Here is a 25,485-nt window from a genome sequence, read left to right as displayed (position 1 = left end):
CAAATAGTGCAAATCAAGAGACCTTAACGAACATGAAGAAACACCCGCAGTTTGGGGGAAAAGGCCTTAAGAAAGAAAATGAACTAAAAGGGTAGAAAAGCAAAGAAGGGGAACTTTGGCTTAACACCTGCCTTTAGGTACTAAAACCAACTAGTGTTTCAAAGCCATGGTAGATGCTTTCGCTGTCTTTTTAAAGAGGTATGGAAGGAAATCACCAGCGCGACCGCCCATTGGCTGGGAGGCGAAACCGCGAGCGCGGCTGGTGACGCTAGGTGGAGGGGGCACGGGCCGGCGCTCCGTCCTCTGACCGGCAGGGGGAGCCCTGCCGAGCGCCGGGTCCCTCCCCGCCCCGCCCCGCCCCGCCCCGCCGCGCGCGCCCCGCGCGCCCCGCGCGCCCAGCGCTCTCTGCGCCGCGCGCCCGCCCGGCGCCACGCCCGCCACAGGCCAAGGGCCAGTCACCCGCGGGCAGGCGTCCCGCAGCCTTCTCGCCGCCCCGCCCCGCCCGGCCCCGCCGCGGGACGGGTAACGGTTACCAAGCACTTTCTCAGCCGCGATTTCTGCTTAGTCATTGTCTTCCAGGAAACGGTCCCTTCAGTTGGGAGTCAACTCTGAGGCGGCAGCCGCAGTAGCAGCAGCCGCAGCCGCCAGCGCGTCCCTCCCGGGCCGCCGCTCCGTCACCGTCCGGCCTCCCTCGGTCCCGAGCGCAGGCCGAGGTCCCGCCGCGTGGGGCCGGCAGCCTCGCGCTCGGCTCTCCCGCCTCGGGCACCGCGTCCTGCGGGGCGGCCTCCTTCCTCGCCTGCGACCCCGTCGCCTCCTGGCCCCTTCGGTCGGCCGCTGCCATGGGCACCGACAGCCGCGCGGCCGGGGCGCTGCTGGCGCGGGCCCGCACCCTGCACCTGCAGACGGGGAACCTGCTGAACTGGGGCCGCCTGCGGAAGAAATGCCCGTCCACGCACAGCGAGGAGGTGAGAGACGCGGAGCTCCCGGGGCAGGCCGCCGGCCGGGCGGCTCCGAGAGGGAGGCAGCGCCCGAGGGAAGGGCGGGCGGCCGGCCAGGCTCGGGGCGCGGCGGAGGGCGCCGGGTGAGGCCGCTGGGGTTACGACGTCGCCTCCAAACCTGCTGCCCCGGGGCCGCGCGTCTTAAAACACTTGGCAGGTGCAACTTCACCCCGGGGGACGCCTCTGTCAAGCTTCCGGGCGACAGCCGAGCTCTCGAACGTACCGACCCCCTCTTCCTCGCAGGGGTGGGATGGGCGGGATGGGTGCAGAGAGAGCCAGTACCTCGCTCCCACCCTCTCCCAGCCCCGCGGCCCCTTCCCCCCTCCCCACCCCGCGGCCAGCTGAAGACAGTGTAGAGACTCGCTTTTCCGGGATTCAGGTGAGGGTAGCAGTAAATAATCCACTTAGCTCGGAGGCTGACAGGAGTTTCTCTATTACTGTAAGGCAGATGACTAAACGCTCAGGTTCGGCTTTGGAATAAGGTACAGATTTTTCTCGCCCAGGGTGAATCTCCCTTAGTTTATTTTCCCTGAAGACTAACCGCTAGTTTGAAGTGGCAGAGATCAGTCTGGAATTACACACGTGTTACGGGTTCGGTGCTGGTCATCCCTGCGTGGCGAGTCCGTGTGCACAGCCCGTTGCGGAGGCATGTCGGTGGTGTGGGACGATCGAGTATCGAGGGACGACTAAATGAAACACACCTTTTCGTTCAGGAGCTGTGTGACTGTGAGAAAGTTCCCTTCCCTCGGTCTGTCTCCACAACTTTGAAGCTGATCAACCCGCTGCGAGGATGAAAAGAATATAGGAAAATGTTCACCATGCAGGCATTTATCTCATTATTATTTTCATCTGATTGCGTCAGAAAGCTAAAACAAAGCTTCATTAAAAGAAAAAGTGCCCTATGCCAACCTTATGACGCTATCAGCTGTAGTCCTAGGCAGCTTTTGCTCTTTTATTGGAGATGCCGGTAATCTGTGCAGGAGCACAGGGCATCTGCGTATGCTCTGGGCCCGTGGCCAGGCCTGGTGTTGAGAGCGAGCACCCATCAGAGTGAGAACTCTGGGCTGTAACTTTAATAGGAATCAAAGTCCGCACCATATTCTGTGACCAGATTCCATCCACCTCAGTGTGTGTACCTTTTTCTGTTTAAACCGCCCCACTTAGACTGTTTCTCCCCCAAGTAAATATTCCTGTATTTCTGGTCCCTTAATTTCCTCTCAGCGCTGTTGGTTCAATGCACCATTTTCCATGTATATTAACAGTATTGGGTGAAACTTTTGCTCTCTTATCTCACTGCAACACCCTCTAAAGTAGTGGCCTTCAGAGTTTTTTGACTGCAAGCCCAGTAAGAAATTTTACCTTGCAGTCGCGTTCATAGTCCATAAGGACAGAAAGTAGGATGCGCGGTTGCCTGGGGCTGGGGGTAGGAATGGGTAGTGACTCCTACTAGGCACATGGAGATGTTCTAAAATTGGATTGTGGTGATGCTGCACAACTCTGTAAAACTCTGCACAAATTCTCTAAAGCTCATTGAGTTGTGCACTTAAAATGAGTGAATTTTATTTATGTAAATTATACTTAAGTAAAACAAAAAATCTCAAAGGTTTTATGAAAATATTAACCTTTAGTATATACTGTGTATTCTGATTTTTTTTCTTACTTTTCAATGTAACAAGTCACATCCCACACTCTTTATTTCTTTTTTTTTTTTTTTAAGTTTGTTTATTTTTGAAAGAGAAAGGAAGCACAAGTGCGGGAGGGGCAGAGAGAGAGGGAGAGAGAATCCCAAGCAGGCTCTGACTCAGGGCTGGAATCCGCGGACTGTGAGATCATGACCTGAGCTGAAGTCAGATGCTTGCTTAACTGACTGAGCCACCCAGGTGCCCCTACACTATTTTATTTTATTTTATTTTATTTTATTTTATTTTATTTTATTTTATTTTATTTTAATTTTATTAAGTTTATTTATTTTGAGAGAGAGAGTGTGTGTGTGGGGGAGAGAGAGAGAGAGAGAGAGAGAGAGAGAGAGAAAAGAGGGAGGGAGGGAATCCCAAATAGGCTCCTCACTGTCAGTGCAGAGGAGCTGAAATCAAGAGTAGGAAGCTTAACTGACTGAGCCCCCGAGGTGTCCCTACACTTTTTATTTCTTAATGTAACAAGTCATACTCCACAATTTGAAAAACATTGTTCAAAGGACTAATTCTGGTTTGGGTGTTTTATTTTGGGTTGCTGCATAAGAGGGACAAAATAAGCTAGAAAACATTTGAGGAAAACTTGAAGATATGGCAGCATATTGTAGGGAAAATATGACAGTTTAGTTAGGAGAGGCATGTTTTGTTTCCATGTAAAAAGGAACTTTGTATCACCCAAAGCTCCAAATTAGGATATGCTACTTGAAACAGTTTAACCTCCTAGAATAAAGAAACTGAATAAATCACTCATTATTAAGAAAATTTACATATTGAGTAGAGAGTTCAAGTTTCCTAAAAAGGTCTCTTCTAGTTCTAATGTCTTTCTTTTCTTTCTTTTTAATGTTTATCCAGTTTTGAGAGAGAGAGAGAGAGAGAGAGAGAGAGAGAGAAACAAGCAGGGGAGGGGCAGAGAGAGAGGGAGATAAAGAATCCAAAGCAGACTCCAGGCTCTGAGCTGTCAGTGCAGACGCAGGGCTCAAGAAACCATGAACCGTGAGATCGTGACCGTGAGCCAAAGTTGGCCACTCAACTGACTGAGCCACCCAGGTGCCCCTCTAATGTGTTTTGTCAATTCTATGATCTTTAAAAAAATTTTTTTTCACTAGAATTTTATGAAGTCAAATCTTGTTTTTAAATGAGCCATTATAGGACTTTTGCTTAATTTTTTGTTGTAAGAGTATTTGGCCAGAGGACTCACGTAGTAAGTATATTTACAACTCTTAAACAACATGAGATCTAATGATACATGACATTATGATGATACTTCTCTTCAGTGATCATATTTGAAGAGAGCAGAGCATAAAAAAGTATAAGGTTAATGTTGGGTCAATATACATATAAAAGATTAGAAATCACTAGGTTAGTGATATAGTCAATGAATTTCTCATATTATTGTAACATTGGGTCTGTTCTGACATTTTGCAGAATCCAAGATTATTAAAGAAATGGTTTCAAGAAGGGGTGAATACTCTGAAAATATACTTCCTTCCTGAATTGGAGAATTCATCAGGAAAGCCTTAAGTATGCAAATAAGCCATCCTTCCAGAGGAAGTTTTCTTAAAATTCTCTCATGATATGAGCCAAACCATACTTGATAGAATTCTTAACCTGCTACCTCAACTTTTACTAATTTTGAAAAGAATATTGACTTGTAATTCTCTCTGGAATGATTATCAACTAATTTTATTTATTTAAAATTTGATTATATATTTTCTATGAAGATACAGACCTTGTAGATTGAATTCGTATGGGTTATTGTGGATAGCACATATAGTTTTGTAGTAGATTATGAAGCTTAATCTAGATGACTCTGAGCTCTTAAATTGATAGACCAGTTTCTTGTAATTATCTGTACTAAGATAAAAGCAGTAAAGGGCTTGTGTCCATTTTTATCATAAGCAGTCATAGATCAGATAGTTCAGAAGCTGAGTCTGTGTTATTGCTATTTGGAAAGTGCTTTTGCAGTTCAGGGACTTGCTCCCAGTTACTCATTTATTTTCTCATTGATTGCCCACAGAATGCAAAGCACTGTGTCCTTGGATGTTTGTAAGTGATCTCAAATTGCTAGTGTTGCCCATTAGTGGTCCTAAATCAGTTTGCTGAGTCATAGAACAGCATATTTTTTTTCTAATTAATAGAAGCCATCAGAATGCTTGGCATGTAGCAAACTATTTGTTTTGTAAATATTTTGTTCTGTGTATGTAGGTAGTCACTCTCTATGTGAATGTATGTACGTCTTACTCTGGACCACTATTAGACAAGTTTGAAATACACTGACATAAAACATGAAAGATGAATGAGCACTTTAATGGATTTACAACATACATAATGTCAGTATAAACAAATTTTTGTTTGTACAAGAATATATTGAAGGCAGGTTGGAGGTATACCTAAGTGTTAGGAAATGACATGTGGGCTGACATTATGCAAGTTGACTTGTGTTAAGATATGACTACAGTGCAAGGCACCTGGGTGGCTCAGTCAGTTAAGCCACCAACTTCGGCTCAGGTCATGATCTCGTGGATTCGTGAGTTCGAGCCCTGCGTTGGGCTCTGTGCTGACAGCCTGGATCCTGCTTCAGATTCTCTCTCTCTCTCTCTCTTTCTCTCTCTCTCTCTCTCTCTCTCTCTCTCTCTGCCCCTGCTCATGCTCTGTCTCTCTCTATCTCTCAGAAATAAATGTTAAAAAAAATTTTTTTTAAATAGTTTAAAAAAAAAGAAAGAAAAAAGATATGACTATGGTAGTTCTCAAACTTTATATGTTGCTTACATGGGATACTTGTTAAAATGCAATTTCCACTGCCCTTAGAGTGATTCAGCAGGTCTAAGATGGGGCTCAGGTACTGTAATTTTTAATGAATACCACAGGTGAATAATGTAGGAGTTCCTCTGGCCACACTTAGAGAATCATTTGTTTGTCTTTGAGGAATATCTCATAGTGATTAATAATAATTTTAGTCAGCCTCCCTGAACTTGAACCCCTGTTTCTTTTTGTTTCTTTGTGAATACTTTTATGTCTCAAAAGTTTACTTAAACTTTCATTAGTACAAAAATACTTTTAAAATAAGTACTGTTTATCATCATTTGAAGATTAAGATAAAAACAGATTTAAATACGTTTTTGTTGAAGAAAACAAAAAACTTGTAAAACTAAAATTTTGGTTTTTATGATTTTTCCTATTGACATCTTTTTTCCACTTATCAAACAAATACATTCTTATTGTAGAAGTACGGAAAAATGTATAGAGTTTGATTAACAGTTTCAAAACGCATTCCTTTTACAGCTTCGAGATTGTATCCAAAAGACCTTGAATGAGTGGAGTTCCCAAATCAGCCCTGATTTGGTCAGGGTGAGTAAAATGTGAATGAAGAAATCATGTGGGTCAAAAGGGAAATGCAGTAAGCAGGGAATTAATTCCCCAGTTGTGATAGGGAAGTCATATAGGCAATTAGCATAAAACTCCCTGTAGCTGATTTGCTGAGATGGCTGGCTGCCTGACCCAGTATGCTTAAGCATAAAACAGAAAATCCAGGATGTGTCACCAAATCTTCAACTAGACAAGATAATCAGGATTCTCGGTGCTTAATTCCCAGCACGGTATCTTCACAATGTATTTTGTTCCAGTTTATATTTGGTCTAGTAAAGGAATGACTGTTGAGCAATTTTGGTTGCTAGATTGCTTTGGTAGAGCATCATAACTCTCAATATAATTTTTTTAATGTCAGTTTCAAGTGAAACACTGGGTGTCACATTAAATACCAATATATGACTATTATCATAAATATTAATATATAAACCAGAGTGGTTGCAAGCCACTCTTTGGAATCCAATTCAGCCAAAAGCTCATAACAAATTACATAGACTACTTTAAAACTGTGAAAGAGGACATGTGCTGGAAACGCTTGTTTCCCTGGGCATTCTGCAAGTTTAAACTCTCTAGCTGCTAGGGAGATGTTGATTAATGTCTTTGATCAGTCTGTGTTTCTCTGAAATGACCATTTGCCTCTATGCATGACTGATAAACACTTACTGTAAGCCCTTGATGTGTGCTAGGCATTGTAATATGCTCAAGAACTGTGAGGAAGCCCTCACTATTTACTTTGTAAATGTGGGTTAATATATTTCTGATTTATATGTACTAACATTTTATCATTTTCCTCATAATTTATTCATTATAATGCATTAGAATGGCCTTTACTTTTTTTATTGCATTCAGGAAAAAAAAAACTTGTTTTAAAGTGTTTGTGATTAATATAAGAAGTTTTTAACATGTCATTATCCTGAATGGATAAATATTTATCATTTTTCATTGGTTTCTTTTTTAACTAAAATTATGTACTGTGCTAGTAGTTCTAACTCTTCACATGTTTCCCCACCGCCACCACTATTTGTTTTGTTTTTGTTTTTTATCATGCATTCCTCTGAGTACCTGCTCAAAATTAGATAATTTTTCCCAGTAAATGGACACACACACACAGCATTTTACCTTTGTTTCAAGGTTTTGCAAACCTTATGAAGCTCATCCATTCAGTAAAGAACCCAGTTATTTTATGGGCTCTCTGCTTTTAAAGGGCACTATGGACAATAGAAAACATATAGCTAATCAGAAACATTAATTTTATATTTATTGTAAACATTGTGTGTTTATTATAGGAGTTTCCAGATGTCTTGGAATGTACTGTATCTCATGCAGTAGAAAAGATAAATCCTGATGAAAGAGAAGAAATGAAAGTTTCTGGTAAAGTCCAGCCTTTACAATTTATTTTGTAATACAGTGGAAGTGATAGATTTTGTCAGGCATGGGAATAAACCTTTCTTTCCCTCTGGTAATGAGAGACTCAGTCACTAAGTGTGAGAAATACAGAGATTCTTTTTAAACATAATCTTGTAAACTCCAAGAGGAAGTTATAGGAGGTCAGTTTTGGCTACTTAAGCAGAGTCAGAATAGAACTTCACCTTGCTCTTCTTCATGGTGGTCTCATTAATTTATATGTTGGACTTCAGAGCAGTAGGAAGATTAAGGTGGAGGGAATGGAAAGAAGAAAGAGAAGGCTTAAGAGCAGTGTCTACCTGAAGCGAGCATAAGCCTTCTCTTCCTGGTGGAACACTGCTGAGCGATGGCTGAAGTCATCTGAAAGCGTAAACAGAAGTCTGGCAACAAGTTGCATGAAGAGAAGTAAAATACATGTTAAACTCATTCAACAAATGTATTGAGTGACTGTTTTCCAGAGACCATGCTAAGCTCAAGGAATGAAAAAATAGAGATGTGCTGTTTTTGCCCTCAGTTTACAGTCAGCATAGCACAGTTATTAAAAGCTTGACCTTGGCTAGATTGAAATTCCTTCATATACAGATTACTGACTGGTGTAATTTTGGGCTAACTAATTACTTAACCTCTCTGAGCCTCGGTTTTCTCATTTATAAAACAGGGATGCATCTGTTTCACAGGCTTCTTCGTAAATCAGGTGAAATAACAAAAGCACTTAACATAGTGCTTGGCAAAACATTTAAGTGCTAGCTAGATAGTTGTTATTTATTACCATTTGTGGTTGTGTTGTGGCTGTTACTTTATTAGGATGGCCATGTAAGATGAGATAGGGCATTGTCTTTTGACTCAATAACTACCATTTGTTGAATTATATTGAGTTAGCAATATAACGATTTGGTTATATTTCCTCACATGATTCTCAAAACAATTCTACAAGGTAGGTCTATTGTCCCCATTGCACAAGTGACGTTAAATAACTTAGAAGTTGTCATATAACCAGTATGTGGTTGACCCAGGAATCCATCCAGGTATGCCTGACTCTAAAACCCATTTATTTTACAACACATTGCTATTTGTGTTGGAAAAGGAGGTAAAAGCAACCTTTTCTCTGTGGTTGATTGCAGTTCTTCATGGTTTAGATCCATCTTGGAGCTTGTACAGGTTGTCCTCAGTTCCTAGAGGGCTTGAGATTTTTGATAAGTATCAAATTTTTCCCTATTTGAAGAGCTTCCCTTTCCCTACGTATCTAAAAATACCTCCTTTTTCAGAGAAAGGAGACCATTACAAATAGCCCAGATTCATGACCACAGGGATAGTGGTGGGGAGGGTTTTCATGGAGCATAACTATGGCAGCTATGGTTGGACCAAAGTGGTGAAGATTGACTCTCACCTGGTAGAGAGTGGTGATGACTTTTAAACAGAGAAGCTGCATGAGGAAAGCAATGCTTTAGGAATATTAGCAGTAGAGAGGAAGGGACAAACAAAAGAAATGTACAAGGTAAATTTGTTGTATTTGTTGAATACCAGGCAATTTACATACAAATACTTCATTAGCCCTGTTTTTTTTCTCCATTCCCTTTTCTGATTTTCTCTCTTCTTGCTCTCCCACTACTCCACCTATTTGTCTACTGAGTAAATTTAGATTTTGAATACTGAATTTACATGAGGTAAATCTATACAAATAAATTTGAATTTAAATCAAGCCAAAGCCTCAGTCTTACAGAAAACTACTCTGCTTTCCTGGTAACCAAAGAAATGCCAATTAATGTGGTCCTGAAACCACATTAGGTGTATATTGTACCTATTAAATTAGCAAAAAACTTACATTTGATAGTGTTCTATATTGTTAGGAGAGAAATTCTGTTTTTTGGGTTTTTTTCAAATGTTTATTCCTGAGAGAGAGTGCAAGCTCAAGCAGGGGAAGGCAGAGAGAGAGGGAGACAGAGGATCTGAAGCGGGCTCTGCGCTGAAAGCAGAGAGCCTGATGCTGGACTTTAACTCATGAACCGTGAGATCATGACCTGAGCCAAAGTCAAGAGTCAGACACTTAACCGACTGAGCCACCCAGGCACCCCCAAATCTTTTATATAACAGTAGGAGGTAAATAAAATATAAGAAGACTCACAAAAAAGCTCATACCCTTTGATTCATAAATACATTTCTGACAATTTGTCCTTGGGAAATGCTTCAGCATAAAGTTGAACAAAGTTACCAAGATGTTTCTTTAACATTGTATGTAATAACAAAAAACTGGCACTAATGTAAGTGTTCAAAAAGTAGGAAATTATTTAGTAAGTTATACCCTATCAAAATTACAGAATAATGTTCAGCCATTAAAAATGAGTATGTAAAATTATTCATTAAAAATAGAGAGTATACAGAAACCTAAATAGTGACTCCTTTCAGTGATGAGACAATTGGCTTTTTTTTTTTTTTTTTTTTTGGTCTTTGTATTCTTGTAGGTTCTTCTCATTTCTAGAGTCAATATATTGCTATTATGATTTTAAGAAAACTTTAAGGGAACTAAATACTTGATAAAGATGTAAAAAAAATTATGTAAAGGTAAACTAAATAGATAGGAATAAATGCTATACCCTGCTTCATATGACCAGTAACTGAAAGGTAATGTCTAAAACTTAGAACGATTGTATTAGAAAGGTGAGGTTGTGGTGTTCTTTTCATTTTTCTTCTCATTATAAGTAATTTTAATTTAGTCTTTGCATTGATTTTAGTTTATTGACGAAAGTAATATGCTCCATTAATATTTAATACATAAAAATATACATTTTGAGTAATTTAAGTTTGTATATTTATCTGACCTGCCTTCTAACAGATGGAAAATTAATATTTGCTTTTTTGTTTTGACAAATGGGTATTTTTTTGGCAACTGACATATAAGTTAAAAATTACAATGGAAATGTACTTTCATGTCTTAAAATGGAAACTATAAAATTATGTGACTAGGAAAGGAAAGATAATTCATACAGGATTCTCTGTCATCTTAATATCGTTGGCAACGTTAATACTGTGTAGTAAAAGTTACCCAAATGTAGTAATCAGTTTTGTTTTCTTTTGTTACCCAGCAAAACTGTTCATTGTAGGATCAAACTCTTCATCATCAACTAGAAATGCAGTTGACATGGGTAAGCAAAAATTTAACTTTTTACCTTCATAATGATCTTTAAATTAGTATAGGTGTATTAGTTAGGTCTTGTGTTCAGGTCCAGAAAAAAAGAAAATGAGCTCATTCCAATTTTACTCTTTAAGGTTCTAGCCTAATTTCTTAAGGCTTATGTCAGATCATATAAGCATTTGTAGGTTCATATTTTGATATATAAGAAGAATGTAAAAGATATAATCAAATATTGACTATATGTTTGGAGATAGAAATTCTGAACCCTATTCTTAGCCCTTTTAGTACTATAATGAAATACCACAACCACCACCACAACAAAACAAGCATTTTCATCTTTGGCTCTTGGTTAGATTATTGTGATATTACAATTATTCAATATTTTTTCTTCTAAAATGTTCTTACAGTATAGAGGTTGGACGCTTAAGTAATTAGCTCTATAATATAACTGTGGAATGAAAAAATCATTTAAAGTAAACTCTTTAAATTATTTTTATAGAAATTACCTCTATTGGGGTGCCTGGGTGACTCAGTTGGTTAAGTGTCTGACTTCAGCTCAGGTCATGATCTCACAGTTCGTGAGATTGAGGCCCGCATTGGGCTCTGTGCTGACAGTGCAGAGCCTGGAGCCTGCTTCAGATTCTGTGTCTCCCTCTCTCTGTGGCCCTCCCCCACTCACACTCTGTCTCTCTTTCCTTCAAAAATAAATAAACATCTTAAAAAATTTTTAAAAAAGAAATTAAATTACCTCTATAAATATAGATTAGAACCATAAATTTAGTTTTTCAGAGTCTCAAGACTATTCTTTGCCATGACTACCAATTACAGAATATGAGGTCAGAATTCTTATAGTCATCCATATAAGATACTAGTAGAACTGGAGAAGAGAATTTTATGAAGATAAGGAAGCTACCAAAAAATTGTCTTAGAAACAAGATGAAGGCCTGTTCTCCAGAAGGACTATAATAACTGTGAGTCCCTAGGAAGGAGGTAGGTCAAAGAAACTGACCTGTCTGCCACACAGACCCAATAGATGAACAGGGGCTTATACTTTTTTAAGAGATGGAAATGTTGTAAATGATTATGAAACTGAGTAAAATAATCTGCTATATTAGAAAACTAGTGAACCATATGGACAGAATTTAGTGGGATACTTGAAGGACATTAGAAATACTTGTTTTTATTATGTAACAAATATTTATCCTTTTCGTGTTTTCCTTCACATCAGCCTGTTCAGTCCTTGGAGTTGCACAGCTGGATTCTGTGATCATTGCTTCACCTCCTATTGAAGATGGAGTTAATCTTTCCTTGGAGCATTTGCAGCCTTACTGGGAGGAATTAGAAAACTTAGTTCAGAGCAAAAAGATTGTTGCAATAGGTACCTCTGATCTAGACAAAACACAGTTGGAACAGCTGTATCAGTGGGCACAGGTAAAGCACAGCTAGATCACAAGTACTCTGGGAGGAGCCCAGCTGTGATAGTCTTTGCTACATACTGTTTAGCATCATACACAATAGTGGACAGTCACTGTTGATTTGCTATTCCAAATGTGGGAGTTTTGAGGCAAGATTTATCTAAAACATTGGATTTTTTGGTCTCAAATACGTGCCTAATTGAGCTTAATTATTAATTTGATTTCAAATAAGTGACATATTGGGGTGCCTGGGTGACTCAATCGGTTAAGTGTCCAACTCTTGATTTCAGCTCAGGTCATGATCCTACAGTTTGTGAGATCAAGCCCCATGTTGGGCTTCATGCTGACAGCATGGAGCCTGCTTAGGATTCTCTCTTTCCCTCTCTCTCTCTCTCTCTGCCCCTCCCCCATGCATGCACTTGCACTCTCACTCTCTCAAAATAAATACACTTAAAAAAAAATGAGTGACAAAAACACTGGAAAATGTGTCCTAAAGCACTGATAGCCAAAATGAATTAAGGCTGTTTCCTTCAGTTTTACTTTCGTGATAAAATTATTACATTTTTCTTTAGATAAGATTACATTGTGGTTCTGATTTCTTAAGTAAGGGAATATCATATATAACAAATATTTTGCTGTTACTTAAAGATAAAAAAGACTTTAGGTTCATAGAATTTGATACAGAGTAGGTGTCATAAATTAATCACAACTCTCTGGCCTAATAATGTACAAAACTATTAGGGAAGTTGCTTACTAACTAGTATTTTACCTTTACTCTCTGTGTTGTTCTTTTTTCCTTATACTTCATCCCCAATCTTCTCCTTTTCAGATTTTTCAGTTTCTTATGGACAGGAAGACCCTAGAGAACATGTTGCCCCTTCTCCCTTTGATTTGGTGATAGCCAGAATGTGGCCAAGATTCTGCTGGAGAGACTTGGGTGATCTGGAATGTATCTATAAATTAACCGGAGCAGCTGTTAGAAATTATCTAGTTCTTTTTCAAAATGTGTCTGATTTATAACCATATTTTAATTTTATTTAATGTTTGTTTATTTTTGAGAGAGAGACAGAGCACAAGTTGGGGAGGGGCAGAGAGAGGGAGACACAGAATCTGAGGCAAGCTCCAGGCTCTGAGCTGTCAGCACAGAGCCCGATGCAGGGCTCAGACTCACAAGCTGTGAGATCATGACCTGAGCTGGTCAGAAGCCCAACCAACTAAGCCATCCGGGCGCCCCTATAACCATATTTTATACTCTAGTATTAAATGTTTGTATCACTCCTCTTTGATCTTTTACCTTTAAGACATACTCCCTCTTTAGCTGGAACCATCACACTTAGAATCATGTTTATTTCTGAGACAGGTGTACTAGGTTGCAGGTACTAGCGGGAGAGTTTCTAATAGTGTAGCATTACATTGGCTACCACCTGGAGTTCTTTCCTTTCCCTGTTACCACTAACATGAGTTAGAAAAACATATGTTAATAAATACATTCATTTAAAGTATTTTATAAACTGTAAGCATTATACATGCAATATTTCATATTTTCTAAAGTTGTGTCCTTTTATTGCTTTCCACTTTTTGTAGTACTTAATTTAGTGGCAATGTCATGATTTTCTTCACTTTAGGTAAAACCAAATAGTAACCAAGTTAATCTTGCCTCTTGCTGTGTGATGCCACCTGATTTGACTGCATTTGCTAAACAATTTGACATACAGCTATTGACTCATAATGATCCAAAAGGTAAGATTGAGATTTTCATTTCTTGATTGATCATGAGGTTTTATCTTACAAGAAGCTACTTGTTAAAATTTAATTTTTAATTTTGTACAGTGATAAATGTTTCCTAGAACTTCTCTTAATGGTTAGTTCAAAATACATATGCCTTTATTTTAGTTTCAGAAAGCTTTATTTTGTCTTTATATCAATGGGAAAAAAATTAATGGGATCATTTCCTGAATATCCAGTCTGTTGAAGTTTATAAATATTAAGGATCTTTTAGGATATTTTAAATAGTATCATATAAAATCTTGTATAGTACAGCAAAAATTGTACCGAATAGCCACTTAAAGGGGATAAATATCTAGAAAGAGAGGCAGGTAAAATTTAATTTAAAATTTAAGCATCTTAGGATAGGTAATTGATTAGGTATTTTATTAATCATTACTATCAAGACGTATGTTTTGTGTTGATCAGAAACATTTGATTATTGAGAATGGCTTCTCTGCCTTCTGTAGAATAATTTTTATTAACATTTTACAGGATAAGTAGGGAAACCGGGAAGAGAATGTTTTATACTTTATACTTATTTATTTAGCAGTCTGCTCCATTCTTATTTTTTCACTGAAAAAAATGAAACCATGTTTTTGGTATAGTTCTAAGTGAGAAATGTCTTGTGAAAGTTTTAAATCCCTAAGACATTTTTTGAAATTTTAATTTATTTTGAGAGAGAGAGGGAGAGAGTGAGCGTGAGCAGGACATGGGCAGAGAGAGAGGAATCGAGAATCCCAAGCAGACTCCATGCTCAGCACAGAGCCCAATGCAGGGCTCTATTTTACAAACCTGAGATCATGACCTGAACTGAAATTAAGAGTCGGACACTTAACTAACTGAGCCACGCAGGTGCCCCAGAGATTTGGCCTTTTTTACCCCCCAAAGTAGGCTCCACACCAGTGTGGAATCCAGTGTGGGTCTTGAACTCATGACCCTGAGATCAAGACCTGAGCTGAGATCAAGAGTGGGACGCTCATCCAACTGAGCTACCCAGGTACCTATGACATTTTTATAGAGGTTTTAGTTTAATAAATACTGGAAGAAATTACATTTTCTAGGTGATTCTTAGAGAAAAAATATTTAGCTTTTACCTCCATGTCTAAAAAGATGGCTTTATACTGGTGGTTGGATTCAGTTAGTGTGCTCATGTATACCCCCTTAAGATGTTACACTATTTATTAGCAGTCTGCCACATTTTCATTTTTTCACTGTTTTGTATGAAGAGGAGGAGTTTTAATAGTTACTGTTCATTAGATACTAGGTATCATGCTAAATGCCTTTGAGAGATGATCTGTAATCCTCACAACAGCTGAAACTAGACATTTTATTGGTAAGCCTCAGAATTAAGAAAGTAGCCAAGGCCACCCAGCTGGCATGGGACAGAGTTTAAACTTGGACTTGGTCCTGGCTGAATTTGGAGCCTTCCTCCCTATACTATACTATCTTTTTGATTTGAGATGGTAGCGTTGTGGTATTTCAGCCTGAAAACCTTACTTTCTTGTCAGTTTTCATTTAAATGATACCAGAATAGGAGATAATGACTTTTGCCTCTCCCTTTAGTAATTACTTTCGTAAGTAATTAGATTGATTTTTTAAAAAGTCATTTTAGTTGAAAATCTAACAAAGAATTTCTATGCTGATTTGTTCTGAAACATAAACCCAACTTTAAATTCCAACTTTCCATATGTTAGTAGATATTATATCACTTATCTATTTATTTAGTGGGGGTGAGGAGGAGGGGGGCTTTTCCAACAGTAATTATTACCAACAGCTGATGGATGAGCCTGCACCCCATTCTAGCTCCACTTGAAAAAAACTCTTTCCTTCTTCCAGTAGGAAAGGAAATAGGAAAAGACTAAGGTGTCTGGTATTTTATTTCCATGTTATCTAAATGTTGGCATGTGGATTATGTGCTAATGCATGTTGTTATGGTGAAATAAATTGCATATATATATGAGAAGAGAGATTTAATCCTTTTTTGATATTTTTTTGTTTTACTGACATAACTTGACACTCAGATGTCTTTCTAATTTTAATTCTAAACCCTTTGATTAGAATTTATAGGCTGATTCTGCATATACCATTAGTGAATCTTCACTTTGATCTATAATGAAGCAATTCTTTTCTTAAAAGATTGTGTTTACTGATTCTAAAGAGCTCGCATGGTTAATGTAAAAGTGTGTAGTTGATGAATAATAGCATAGCTCTCTGATTATGTGTGTCACATTTTATTTTTTAAGCACTCAAGTTGTAAAACATTTAACTCTACTTGTCATCTAAAATAGAGTTTTGTTTTTAAGTCCCCTCTAAAGCCCTTCCTCTGTTCTAAAATTACCCTGTTCTTCAGAAAGTGTTTATTTTCCATTACTCTTTGCCCTAGAAGTTGCGGTAACAGTTCAACTACAGTCAGGGTGAAACTGTGAAGTGGGTGATCCTGACTCAGAACCTTCCCGTTTTCATTTGTTTCACCCTCCCCTCACTCCCATTAAGTCTGATCTGCTTTATGTCTCATTTCCTCCAGAATCCTCTTCTCTGTCAAATGGTCTGATAAGCAAATCCATGTTCATGTTACTTTCCCAAAGAGACATTTGCCTTCCATTTATGAAAGCTACACTTTACTAGGCTGCCAAGTTATCTAACCTCTCTGCCTCAGTTTCCCCCTGGAAAAGGGGAGAATATATCTATTTTATAGGGTTAACATGTGGATTAAATGAGCTAATACATGTACTCAGAAAAGTGCCTAGCACATGATAATAGCAAACATTTACTGAGAGTTTACTATTGACATTATTCAAATATCACAGCAGTTCTTTTGGGGGAAGTGGGTCCTTTAGCGCTCCCAAATCATACAGTCTAGATGGTCACTTAATCCCTATCTGTGTGGTTGGCTCTGACCCTAGTAGAAACTTTTCACATTGATTGGTTGATTCAACAGACATTTGAGTACCTATTATGTGTCAGGCAGTGTTCAGAATACTAGGGATATAGGACCAAGTCATATAAATTCCAACACTCATGATGGGAGGAGACAGACCATAAGATAAATGTTAAATGTGATAAATGGTGGTACATGCTATGGAGAAAAGTTGACTGAAGGAGAAAAGAGTGCCCAGGTTAGGGATTGTTGTTTTATATGGGATAGTCAGGGAGACCTCTCTGCTAAGGTGACATTAATCAGAGACCTGCAAGAAGGGAGAGAACCTGTGGGAATCTGGAGGAAGAGGATTCAGCAAAGAGTAATCAACTGATTCAAAAGTGTGAATGTGCTTGAGGATTTCAAGGCCAGTGTGGCTGGAGAAGAGGCAGTGAGAAAGAGAGTAGTACATCAGAGCAGGATGTAAATGTAGAATCAGAAAATAATTACTTTATCAAAGAGATGCCAAAGAGTTTTTAAATGATCACTGGTGCCCGAGAGAATATAAGATTGGCATTCTGACATTATCAACTGCTAGTGGAATTGTAAAGTACAGCCCATCTGGAAAGCAACTCAGAGTATACTATAGATCAAGCTTTCAAAATGTACTTGTACTTTGACTTTGTTATTCCATAGCCAGGCATCCATTTTAAAGATGTTCAGCATAGCATTATTTTTATTAGCAAAATACTAGGAAAAATTTAATTTTTTTGGTCAGCAATGAGGAAATGTATAAATTATGAGATCTAGATAATGTAGTATCTGGGTAATTATTAAAAGTGATACTTCCGGGGCACCTGGGTGGCTCAGTCAGATAAGCGTCTGACTTCGGCTCAGGTCATGATCTCACAGTTTGTGGGTTTGAGCCCTACGTCGGCTCTGTGCTGACAGCTCAGAGACTGGAGCATGGATTCTGTGTCTTCCTCTATGTCTGCCCCTCTCCCACTCACCTGTGTCTCTCTTTCTCAAAAATAAACATTAAAAAAAAAAAAAGTGATGCATCCAAAGAATAATTACATGGAAAGATTCATAATATAAGTTGAAAAAATAAATTAGGTTGTAACTACAGTTATGATTTTTAAGATATGGAAAATAGATGCAGAAAAAAAGTTGGAAGGAAATACGTGGCAATGGAAATGATCTGTCTCCAGTTGATAGGATTATTGATAACTTTCCTTTTTCATCATTGTATGTAACTTTCCTGTATTTTCACTGGCTCTACATTAGAATCGCCTGGAAATCTTCAAAAACAAAACAACAACAAAAAAAACCAAAACAACTATGCAGGCTCCACTCATCAGAAGTTATGAATTAAATAGGCCGGGGTACAGGTGTAGATACCTTAAAGAACTGCCTGGCTCTTTCTGATATTCTGGTTCAGATTCATAGCATACATTAAGGAAAAGCATATTTTATATTCTTCATATTTTATATTTCTTTGAAGTGTTTCTTTTGTTGTATCTAAATGCTTACCTACATGGTAAAGTGTTGTTATTTTCAAATTTAACACTTTGGGTTTTTATTTGTTGTTTGTTTGTTTTAAGAACTGCTTTCTGAAGCCAGTTTCCAAGAAGCTCTTCAGGAAAGCATCCCTGACATTCAAGCACACGAGTGGGTGCCCCTGTGGCTACTGCGGTATTCAGTCATTGTTAAAAGTAGAGGAATTATCAAATCAAAAGGCTACATCTTACAAGCTAAAAGAAGGGGTTCCTAACTATGACTTAGGATCATAACCTACTTACTGACTTGTAGTTTCCTTGAATATAAGATAAAATTGAGATGTATAAAAATCTGGTTACTTCCTGTAAATGCTGTCATGGAGGCAGATATTCTTCAGTTATATTTGACAACATGTTATCCGTCAAGTTTTGAATACTTCTCCTGCCTCCATATCAGTTCACTCACCTGAACCACTGTATTGTTTTCATTAAACTATTATTTTCTAATTGAAATTGCCTATAAAGAAAATACTTGCAATATATTTTTCCTTTATTTTTATGACTAATAGAAATCAAGAAAATTTGTTGTTGCATATATTTTGGGCCTAGGCATCAGGGTAATGTATATACATATTTTTTATTTCCAAAAATTAATTAAAGGCTTCTTATTCTATAGTATAACTAAGCAATTACAATTGTTAAGATTGAAATACTGGAAGATATTTTTTCTGTTATTAATGATTATATCCAGAGTAACTGGAGTAGCTGGGATCCACAGTAGTGTAAATAAAAGTCATTTCTTCAATACATGAATGAAAACTTAAACTTTATGTGTCCTTGCTTGTATTTACCTATAATGATTTAACCTTGTATTCTTGTGCCATATTTTCCTTGCAATGATTTCCAAGACAAACCAAAGCAAATCTGAAAAAGGAGACTAGAAGCTTTGAAATTATTATTTGGGGTTTTATAAAAGCAACTGTTACCATCTCCAGATTCTTTTTAATTCTTGGTCCATCCTTAATATTTTGCTACTCATTCAAGAATATTCAAAAGTATTGAGTGTTTACCATGTACTGGGCATTGTGGGCTATGGGAAGTGGGGGGCATAAGCATTCAGAACCAGCTGAGTAAAATAGGTAATATTTGCTCCCCACTAATAACTGGCTAGGAGGTACTAAAAGCCAGAAAAGGAGTGAAAAAAATCTTTAATTCAGGGCCAACATTGTCTTTTTGGACAACTTTTTTGAGATGCAGTCTTAACTATTTAAAAGCAAAATGGTATAATACAAACTTTAGAACTAGAAGAGGTGTAGATTATTTATTATAATTCCTCATTAGTTTAAGAACCAGAAAATAGCAAATAAATAAGCCATGACCTCTGATATATACTATATGTCTCCATAGTTCTATAAATTTGTGTCTGTCATCCAAATAGTTTGAAAATTTCTTCAAAAATCTCATATTTCAATCAGTACTTTTAAACCATGTGTCCTAATACATGGTTTATAAAAATTAAGATATAAAACTAATTTTGCCGAAGTTTTTTCAACTTAGACAAAAAAAAATATGGTTTCATATTCAAAGTAAATACACTAGACTCTTCCTATTCTAAACAAGGTTTTATAGTTTACTGGTTGGATAATTTCATCATTAGAATTATAATGTGAAATCAGCTGAATTACTTGCTAAAACTCATTTAAACTTAGAGCTTCCTAAAGCCTTATATAGCCTTTTTAGTAATTGTATATGTTATTGAATGTATATAGTTAACTTTTTTTTTTAACCTGGAAATGTACAACATTTTTTTCATACAACCTAAGTTTTTAAACAAATGTTCATTTTAATTTAAGCCTAAACAGTGAATTGGTCAAGGTATTTTAAGAGGGAACTTTAATATCACATTTTTTTTTTTTTTAAACCCTAGACTTACAGAAATGGATTGTTTGAAGGGTTATTTTGAAGACTAAAAAAAAAAAAAACTAATGTTGCTGATTTATGCAAGTGTCAGAGGAGCTTTTTTGTGTGTTCTTCTCTCCCCCCTCTCAATGAAGAAGCAAGATTATAGTTTCATGTTGTGAAGGGGATCAGGTAGATATGGAATTTTAAGATTATTTTTTGTTTCACTTCTGTACCTTTAATTTCTGTTTTTGAATAACCTGTAAAAATGATTTTTTTAAGGCTTTACAATTTTCCAAGCTGATATTTGCATCTTTTTTTCATAAACTATCAGAATATAGTGAATACTTTCCAAATACTTAAGGACTTAATGTTTAAAAAGCCATAAAATAAAGAGCAGTAATACTACCAAATAATTGCTTAAAGCTGAAAGCTAAGTTATCAATAGTGTATATAACAGATACGTTTTCTCAGGAGAGGTGTGTCCATGACTCAATATAGAAAGAATTTATATAATTTTTTTTCCCCATAAACATGAAAAGAAGCTACAGCTTGTTATTACATTTCCAAAATACACTGGAGCCTTACTTTAACACAATGTACTGTAACTTAGAATTTGTTCTATGATGAGTCTATCTTGAATTCCCATCCAAGAAACTATAGTCACCAGAAGGACCAAGGTGTCTTATAAAATACGTTCACATTGTGTAAATTCTGAAGACTACATTGTGCTGGTATCCAAGTTAGAGTATCCATTTAGGGATGGCGGGTGCTAGATTGAATCACAAGTTAGCTAATGATTTTTCTGTTCTCAAAGATCACTTAAACAGCTATGTATGGAATAGAAAATAAAGTTACTCTATTTTGCATAAATGCTGAGACTTTTCCCTACCAGAGCCAAGTAGTAACTGAAATAAGATCTTTGTTTTCAATGATAAAGGCTTAAGTCTCATTTAATTACATCTCATTTTTTAACAGATTTCTTTCCAACTTTTCCACCTAGCATTTTCAATATTGGGGAATGTAAGTGATTGACAGTTTATTATATATTTGCTGACAGTTGATCTCTCTGCAAATTGTATGTTTACAGAAATCTGAAGTTGTTTTAAGGAGAATTTAAACCATTTGTTTTCATAAGCAAATATACCAACTTATGATTCTGAACCTCTTTTTTAAAGTTAACTTCCTAGTGTACCAGAACTTTTACCTGTCATTTCCCCCATAAAGTTGATGATGGGATAGGTCAGTTTTATTTTTGAAAACTATGTAACATAATTTTCACTAATATTTTTTATAGTTTTCAGAATTAGAAATACACTTAGGGGAAAATGTTTTCATTACATAATTCTACTTTTATGTGTCTGTAGTAGTGTATCATGAAATACAGGCAAAATAAAAGCATTAATAAACATGTTTATAATAGTCTTTAATATCACCTATGAGTATTAATGAATTACCTAATAAAGTGTGTTGTATATTTTTTAACTGAGTTGAATAGTGTAAGCATCTAGAATATTATATTGATTTTGACCTATTTGAATTCATAAACAGTATGATTTGAAAATTATGAATAGCTTTTAAGTATCCAAGCCATAAAGCTATTCATGCATTCATTCATTCAATGATTTATCAAATGCCTACTATATGCCAACCACTGTGTAAGGTATTGGCAGATAAACATAGAAATGAAAAAGAACCTGTGTCTTCAAGGAGCATATAGTATATGGGGGGGGGGGGGGGGAAGAGAGATCTGTACATGAATAAGCAATAAAGGCTGCATCTGTTAATGACTGAAGTAGTGAAAAGGGATTGGGGGCATATGGAAGGAAGTGGGGCTAGGGAATATCTACTGCTAGGAGACTCCCTGAAGAAATTAGTCTTAGAGTAGGATGACAGGATAGGTGGGCATTCTGGCAGAGGCCTTTGTTTGCCTCATTTGTAAATATGCTTTTATTGAATGATGAACAATTTATATGTAAACTTTAGAAACTCAACTCAGTGAAAACACTTTCTTAGAGAGCTTGCCCTTACAGATAAAAAGGAATGGCTTCTGTTGAGACAAGAGTAAGGTTGGAAAAGTAACGTTTTATAATCAAGAGGCTAAAACTTGCCCAAATCCCCCACATAGATCAGAATATGGCTGTTACGTAGTTTCACTACCAGAAAAGTCAAACAAAACTTTAATATGTATCTCTCAACAATGAATAAATGTATAAAATGTCATACAAGATTTTTGTGTGTCTGTTGGTCCATTATTTTAGAAAGGTTCATGTTTGACAATGTCCATTACTTATTTTAACTATATTTTCCTTGTTTCTTTCCTCACTGTTGATTCTTTCAACTTTTCTTGCTTAAGAATATGTCCTTAGTAATTCTTTCCTGGAAGGTCATTGGGCAGTAAACTTTCCAGGTCTCTTTTGTCTGAAAACATCTTAATTTAGTTCTCAATCTTAAATGATCATTTGACATTATAGAATTCTAAGTTTCCAAATACTTTCCCTGAGCAATTTGAAGACAATATTACACTGATTCCCAGTATATATACTCTTCCTGATGAAAATCTGGATTTCTGTCCCTAAAAGTAATGTCTTTTTCTCTAGTCTCTTTTTTATTTTTAGTTGAAAATTTCAACCTACTTTGATATGATTGGAATTAGAACAAAGCAGGAAATTAAAGCTGGCTGCAAAACTTTTTGATAACATAAAACTTAACCACAAAAGAAAACAGATAACTGGATTTAATCAAAGTTTAAATCTTACATCCTTCAAAAGACATTAAGAAAGTGAAAATACAAGATGCAGGGAAAATATTTTTAGTACATATTTCTGAGGAAAAATAGGACATAAAATTATTTTAAAATTACACTTCAAAGTACACTGTTAAGAAAGTAGAAAGACAACCCACAGAATGAGAAAATATTTGTAAATCATGTGTAAGGTACTTGTATCCAGATTGTATAAAGAATTCATAACTTCATAATAACCCAATGAAAAGCAGACAAAATGTTAGAACAGATTTTTCTCCAAAGATAACATGAATAGAGGCACCTGGGTGGCTCAGTCATTTAAGCATCTGACTCTTGGTTTTGGCTCAGGTCATGATCTCATGTTTCATGGGATTGAGCCCCACATGGAGCTCTGTGCTGACAGTGCAGAGCCTGCTTGGGATTCTCTCTCCCTCTCTCTCTGCCCCTCCCCAGTGCGTGCGTGCATGCATTCTCTCTCTCTCTCTCTCTCAAAATAAACGTTAAAAAAAAAAAAACATTAAAAGATGCTTAACATCAGGGATATGCAATTTAAAACCACAATGAGATGTCACTAAAACACAAAATATCTAAAATTTTAAAAGACTGATAGTACCAAGTACTGACAAAGATGTGGAGCAAGCATAACTCTGATATTGCTGGTGGGAATGTAAAATGGTATGCCACTACGGAAAATACCTTGGCATTTCTTACAAAATTAAGTGTTCACTTACTATATGACCCAGCAATCATTCTTCTAAGTATTTACTCAAGAAAAATAAAAACATATGTCCAAAAAGGACATAAATGTTTATAGCACTTATAATAGCTGAAAACTGGAAGCCACCCTAATGCTATCAACAGCTGAATGGATAAATGAATTGTATTATCATAGAATACTCCTCAGCAATAAAAATTACATACAGTAGCATAGATGAATCTCAGACACATGCGGAGTGCAAGAAGCTAGACATTAAAGAGCACCTACTTGAAATTTTAAAGCAGAATTATTCGATAGTGACTTTGATTTATTGCTGTGTCTGGGTACCTCAAAGTGTCACAAAAGGTTGCAATCAAAAGTGTCAGGGGGTGCCTGGATGGCTCAGTCGCTTAAGCGTTCATCTTGGGCCTAGGTCACGATCTCACTGTTCCCAAGTTTGAGCCCCACGTCAGGCTCTGTGCTGACAGCTCAGAGCTTGGAGCCTGTTTCAGATTCTGTTCTCCCTCTCTCTCTGCCCTTCCCCCACTCCACTCTGTCTCCCTCTCAAAAATAAACATTAAAAAAAAAAGCATCAGCTGGAATTACAGTCTCATGTATATACTTGATTGAGGTTGGTCTACTTCCAAGCTTGCTCATATGGTTGTTGGCTGGAATGAGTTCCTGGTTGGCTATAGGCCAAGAGGCCTCCCTCACTTCCTTGCCACATGGTGTCTCCAAAGGGCAACTCATAACAAGCAACTGGCTTCCCACAAAATGAACAAGTGAGACTGCAAGATGGAAGCCAGCTTTTTTTTGTAATCTAATCATAAAATAGATATGTATCACTTGTTACTCCTTTCACTGTAAGTCCAGTCCACATTCAAAGGTTTGAAACTTGGGAAACTGGACCATTGGGGACCATCTTACAAGCCAAACTTTAGTGTTTTATTTAATACAGAATGGTTACAAATAGTATTTAGTTTTAGAAGGCTCATGAACTAAAACCCCCATCTTTTGGTTAATGCTTGAAGTTCCAGGGAGATTCAAACCTTCAGTTTAAAGGTTTAATTAGTAAAATATTATCAAGGGAGAATTTCCCTTTGAGCCTGAGTGATAACTACTGTATTTTCATACTATATCTAACTAAAATTGGGTATACTGAATTGGCCCTAAATCCACCTTGGATAAAGAGGGTAGGCAATAAAGGTAGAAATAGAAACATGGCAGACCTGATTAGCCCACATAAAAACAGAACACATCACAGTTTTGCCTATTATCAGCAGACTGTTTATAGTAGACCAGCTCTGTCTTCTCAGATTATGAATATGTACTTCCATTTTAATTTTTGCATTTTGTTTCTTGAGCTTGTTAAGATTGTAATGTTTGGGGGTTTTATTTGTTTTACTTTTTTTTTTTTTTAATGTTTTATTTATTTTTGAGAGAGAGAGACACACACAGGATCCGAAGCAGGCTCCAGTCTCTGAACTGTCAGCACAGAGCCCGATGCAGGGCTCCAACTCATAAGCAGTGAGATCATGACCTGAGCCAAAGTCAGTTGTTTAACCAACTGAGCCACCCAGGTGCCCCTATTTGTTTTACTTTAAAGGGGCTATACTTACAAGTGAACATTACACATTGATTTTCTAATACTTCCCAATTTTCTATACCCACTCCTATGATCTTAATTGCTATTTTCATGAATTTGTTCGTGTTAAAGTTGTACAGTTAATGCATGTAAAGCACTTAGTACCCAGCAAATTCAAGCTCATTGCTATTACTATAATTGACATTTTGTCCTCCATGCTTTTGATCTCCACTACCCACCTCCAATAGGTTCGTTTTCCTTCCTCTACAGCATTCTATCTTGTCTTTAAATCTAGCCTGTTTTCTTTCATGTTCTTCCTTACATAGTCTCATTGCTACTTGGCCATACTAAAATTCCTCCTTTGTTTTACCACATTCCCCATAAGAGTCAGTCTAAACCTTTTCCATTCCTCTAAGTAGATGAATCTTCTA

The 25,485-nt window shown here is 37.2% G+C and overlaps 1 protein-coding gene and 1 long non-coding RNA gene across 4 annotated transcripts in view; one reads left to right on the top strand and one right to left on the bottom strand.

Moving 5' to 3' along the window:
* LOC122228056 overlaps positions 1-614 on the bottom strand; it is a 30,009-nt gene extending 29,395 nt beyond the window's left edge. The window contains exon 1 of one of the 2 annotated variants that reach the window (XR_006206376.1): positions 534-614. This is a non-coding gene — a long non-coding RNA (uncharacterized LOC122228056). The remainder of the gene's footprint in view (positions 1-533) is intronic. The other variant, XR_006206375.1, reaches the window with a different exon arrangement.
* GCLM (glutamate-cysteine ligase modifier subunit) lies at positions 438-18,952 on the top strand. 2 transcript variants are annotated; one of them, XM_042952911.1, is made up of 7 exons: positions 438-965; positions 5,972-6,037; positions 7,342-7,426; positions 10,540-10,599; positions 11,818-12,020; positions 13,630-13,744; positions 18,233-18,952. In XM_042952911.1, exons 1-7 carry the CDS (start codon positions 840-842, stop codon positions 18,400-18,402), a joined length of 825 nt encoding a protein of 274 aa, XP_042808845.1. In that variant the 5' UTR covers positions 438-839; the 3' UTR covers positions 18,403-18,952. The 2 variants fall into 2 exon arrangements, with proteins under 2 accessions (XP_042808845.1, XP_042808844.1); XM_042952910.1 differs by lacking the exon at positions 438-965 and adding an exon at positions 1,235-1,377.
* Positions 18,953-25,485: the final 6,533 nt, after the last annotated feature.

The sequence above is a fragment of the Panthera leo genome, chromosome C1 (genome assembly GCF_018350215.1).
Source record: "Panthera leo isolate Ple1 chromosome C1, P.leo_Ple1_pat1.1, whole genome shotgun sequence".
Taxonomy (NCBI): Eukaryota; Metazoa; Chordata; class Mammalia; order Carnivora; family Felidae; genus Panthera; species Panthera leo.
The sequence above is the reverse complement of the archived record's forward strand: the minus strand, read 5'-3'. Positions and strand labels throughout refer to the sequence as shown.

What these genes read in the sequence shown, in the direction of transcription:
- GCLM (XM_042952910.1), top strand. Translation starts at nt 1,249, where the DNA reads ATGGGCGGGATGGGTGCAGAGAGAGCCAGTACCTCGCTCCCACCCTCT. An exon ending in CTCGCTTTTCCGGGATTCAG is followed by an intron (nt 1,378 to 5,971) that starts GTGAGGGTAGCA and finishes TTCCTTTTACAG; the next exon opens with CTTCGAGATTGTATCCAAAA. An exon ending in TCAGCCCTGATTTGGTCAGG is followed by an intron (nt 6,038 to 7,341) that starts GTGAGTAAAATG and finishes TGTTTATTATAG; the next exon opens with GAGTTTCCAGATGTCTTGGA.